The 4,190-nt window shown below is 63.2% G+C and overlaps 1 protein-coding gene across 1 annotated transcript in view; it reads left to right on the top strand.

The window, feature by feature from the left end:
* The window catches only part of LAMA5 (laminin subunit alpha 5), a gene marked incomplete in the record, with an annotated part of 67,947 nt that overhangs the window by 14,098 nt on the left and 49,659 nt on the right, over positions 1-4,190 (top strand). Inside the window, 6 exon segments of the mRNA XM_014591307.1 lie at positions 1-160; positions 3,106-3,121; positions 3,204-3,276; positions 3,563-3,681; positions 3,764-3,854; positions 4,013-4,147. Of these exon segments, the coding sequence (XP_014446793.1) occupies positions 1-160; positions 3,106-3,121; positions 3,204-3,276; positions 3,563-3,681; positions 3,764-3,854; positions 4,013-4,147 (594 nt within the window).

Below are 4,190 nucleotides of genomic sequence, written 5' to 3'. Positions count from 1 at the left end.
GCTGCGTCTGCCATGGCCACGCGGACATCTGTGATGCCAGAGACCCTGCGGACCCTTTCAGGTGCGGCCTGCGGCTCTGCCCCTGTCACTCGCAGCCACGTCCCCAGCTCCCTGTGACCTGTGCTGAATGTCAGCACGTGGGCCCTGGTTGGCCTCATGGGTGGTGCCCTGTCTAGGGTTGGGGGTGGTCTGGCCTGAGGAGGGACTGGTGACAGGGATCAGCACCCTGAGGCGGCTTGCTGTGTCTCCAGCGATGGCCAGGTGTCACCTGCCCACGCGGCCTCATGCCTTGGGTGCCCGCTCCTCTCAGCCTTCCCTCAGAACACAAAGCGCACTCCCGGCTGCCCCCACAGTCAAGGAGAGGCTGGGCGGGGGCACAGCTGACCCCCAGCTGACATGGCCGTGTCCCCGAAGCTGGGGACGGGGACCCACCTCTCACCGAGGAGGCTCCACCCCCTGGGAACCCTGTGCCCGGGCCCCACCAGGGTCTGCAGCCAGGTTGGGCCAGGGATCCGCATGTCCCCGGCCGCCACAGGTGTTTACTGAGGGCAGGTCCCGGGGGCCTCCAGGTGCGCTGTGAGGCCTCCTCTCGCTGCTAGCCTGGCCATGGCTCTCCCGCCTCATAGCAGCCATGGCCCGCCCCCCGCCCCAGCTCTGCCAGACCCTGTCCCACACAGGGGTAGGTGGGCCCCCTTGTTCTGAGCGAGGCCGCCAGGAGCCTGCAGAGCAACTTGTCAGTGCTGTCGGGCCGCGCTCTGGGGTCACGAAGCAGAGCCAGGGCTGAGCAGAGGTGCCGGAGCCACGCGGGGCGGTCACGAGGCTCCACCAGTAGGCCCAGTGTACTCTTCCATGTCCACAGCCCCCATGGTGTGCCCGGGTCTCAGCCTGCTCCTTCCCTCTGCTGTGGTCTAAGGGCCCAGCCCACACCCCCAGTGCATGGGTAGCAGATGAAGCCCACAGGGGATGGGGCTCACACCATTCCCACGGTTAGGGCCGAGCCCTGAGTCGTTCAGATGGGGTGGCCAGAGCGGCCTGGGAAGAGAGGAGGCCCCAGGCCAGAGCTTGGTCTTGCCGGACGAGAGGCATTGCCCTTCCCCGCACACACTCACTTATGCCTGGGCATGGGGACTGAGCTCAGCCACCTGCAGGCTGTGGGGTGGCGCCAGCGCCCCCTGCTGTCCTGGGGGCGGTCTCCAGGGCTGGCTCACCCCCGCACCCCCTCGCCCTGCAGGCCGATGTCCCCGTCCTGGCTCTGCTGGTCGCAGAATTAACCTTTCGTTTTTAAGGGCCAGGCCGGACTTACCCACATGCAAAGCGATTCTGGTGCCCAGGAGCGCCAACCCCTGTCCGCGTGATCCTTTGGCCTGTAGTTCTTGCTGTTTGAGAGCATCCACTGTCAGGTGGCTTGGTGACATCCGTGAGCATCTGTCATCATGTGGCTTGATGATGCTGTGGAGGTCGGAGTCTCCTTCTGGATATTTCTGTGATTTTAAGGCCCTTGGTGTTTCGTAGCTTCATTCTGATATGTCAAAGATCGTTCTTATTTTGTTGCTTAGGACTTAACGCCTTTTAAATCAGAACTCATGCCATATTGGACACTTGTTCTTTTTTTTTTTTTTTTTTTGAGAGATTTTTGCTATAGGGTGCATGTGCTTGCTGGAGAAACAGAGAGCGGGAAAGTGAGAAATCACCCTCCAGGGGAGATGGCCGCACGATAATCCCTTTTCCATTCTCCTGTTGGGAATTTGGGCATGCACACACATGCACCTGGTGTGAGTTTTAAGTCACCTGGTCCAGGACTCAAAACGTCAACTACGTGGGAGTCCCGTGACGTAACCATTACGCATCCACTCATCCTCTGACCACTCACTCTGGCTGGGTATCAGCTGTTCCTCCCTCTCCACCTCTTTTCTCCTGGAATTCCCACCGCACTTGGCCAGGAGCGTGCTGGGCGCGGTCTCCTCTGGTCTGACTTTGGAAGGGTAGCTCCTTCAGCCCCTCCTCTACTTCCCCGAGTCTCTCTTCTGTGTTTGAGCTGCAGTTCAGTCCATCCATGGAGTCTTCCATTTCAAGATTTCGGTTTCCACTCCCAGGGTTCTGATTTTGCATGCCTGCCTGCTCATGGCATTAGGTCTCAGACTCGTGTGTTCGTGGCCATCTCACATGTCCTCAGTGTCCACCAGGCTGCTCCACTCTGATGTGCTCAGGGTCCGCCCTGCTGTGTGTCTGTCAGCTCAGTGGTATGCTTCTTTGTAAGGGGTCTTCACCAGAGCTTTATCCTCCGCCCTGCTGTGTGTCTGTCAGCTCAGTGGCATGCTAATTTGTAAGGGGTCTTCACCAGAGCTTTATCAGCACATCCAGTGCCCTGGGCCTGCGAGGATGCCTCTGGGCGGATAGTGAGAACTTTCGCTATCCGCCTTGGGTGTCACTGCCTGGCACCACTTTCTAAATTAATTTCTTGTCATGGGGATGCCCTATCCAGGTTGAGAATGAAACACTTGCTCAGGCCCTCGGTAGCAGACCTGGGCCGGGGGAAGAGGGTCACAGGCAGAGGTCTGTGTTTGTTCCCTGTGCTGCGGGGCAGTTTCCACCCGGCTCCTCTGCTCTGCCGTAGCCATCCCAGACACCTCTGGGTCTTGAGGGGAAGCAGTGCTGACTCCCCGCAGACCCTGCTGGGCACGGGAGTAGCGCTGGGTGACCAGAGGATCTAGTCTCTGGCCTGCATGGACTGCCTCCTTGGTGGGGGAGGGGTCCACCCCCTCCCGTGTGAGCCCTGCCCCTGGCTGGGCTGGTGAGGGCCGTGGGGTAGAGGTCGCCGTGGGGGCTCTGGTGAATCCACAGCAGGAGGTGGTTACCACCTCAGCCCTCAGCTCCCGAGCAGCGGCCCCCACCCACGGGACAGCAGGCAGCACTCCAGCCCCCGTCTGGTGTCTGCCCTGCTGGAAGAGTAAGCCAGTCTTGGCCCCTTGCCCCTTGGGTGATGCCCTGAATTCATGGGGGACTGCTGAGCAGGGCTGCCTCTGGGGGGTCCTCGCCATGGGTGAAGGGCCAGCCCAAAGGACCCAGGGCTGCAGATGAGGGCACTGACCTCTCACGCCCACCCAGACCCCCGTCCATGAAGGTGAGGGACGGTGGTGAGACCCTCTCCTCTGCCCTTGTCCACCTGCTTTGTGCCATGAGGCTGAGGAGCTGGGTCTGGCAAGTGCTGGCGCTCTCCGGGCTCCAACCAGCAGCACTGGCAGCCGGCCACCACCGACAGTGCCAACGAGTGCCAACGTGAGTGCCCTGCACACGCGTGTGCTGCTAACGCCAGCGCGCCCCCACCCGCACACGCGTGTGCTGCTAATGCCAGCGCGCCCCCATCCATACACGTGTGTGTGAGCGGCAGTATGTCTGCCCACGTGTGTGTGCCGCGTGTACCAGCGTGACCTCCACATGCGTGCACTGTGTCAGTGGGCACGCCCACCCTCACGTCTGTGCCACTAGTGGCAGCAGGAGTGTCGCCCGTGCTCCCCACGGCTCAGGGGCCGTGCCGGGTGCTGACTGCCAAGCCTCTCTGCAGCCTGCAACTGCCATGGCCATGCCCACGACTGTTACTACGACCCCGAGGTGGCCCAGCGCAACGCCAGCCAGAACCAGGACAACGTCTTCCAGGGCGGGGGCGTCTGCATCGACTGCCAGGTGGGCCCGGCGGGTCCAGGGCGGGTTGGCGCCAGGCGCGGGCAGGGCCGGGGTGCCTGTGCTCAGCAGCCCTGCCCCGCAGCACCACACCACCGGCGTGAACTGTGAACGCTGCCTGCCCGGCTTCTACCGCGCCCCGGACCACCCTCTGCACTCGCCCCATGTCTGTCGCCGTGAGTGGGCCCAGCTGGGCGGGGTCTCCCCGGGCCTGGGCCGCCGGGGGGTGTCCGAGTCCCCGGGGTGGTCCCATCACGCAGAGCCGCCCAGTTGGGGGCAGGGACCCCTGTCTCACAGCCCTGGGACTCCCTGCCTCCGCCCCTACCCTGCCCAGGCTGCAGCTGCGAGTCGGACTTCACCGACGGCACCTGTGAGGACCTGACTGGCCACTGCTACTGCCGGCCCAACTTCACGGGGGAGCGCTGTGATGCGTGTGCCGAGGGCTTCGCTGGCTTCCCGCACTGCCACCGTGAGCCTGTGGGCAGCCGGGGGGGGGGGGGGGGGGGGGCCCA

This window comes from Tupaia chinensis, unplaced genomic scaffold (assembly GCF_000334495.1).
Source record: "Tupaia chinensis unplaced genomic scaffold, TupChi_1.0 Scaffold000558_1, whole genome shotgun sequence".
Taxonomy (NCBI): Eukaryota; Metazoa; Chordata; class Mammalia; order Scandentia; family Tupaiidae; genus Tupaia; species Tupaia belangeri.
This window is presented reverse-complemented; position numbering and strand designations above follow the sequence as displayed.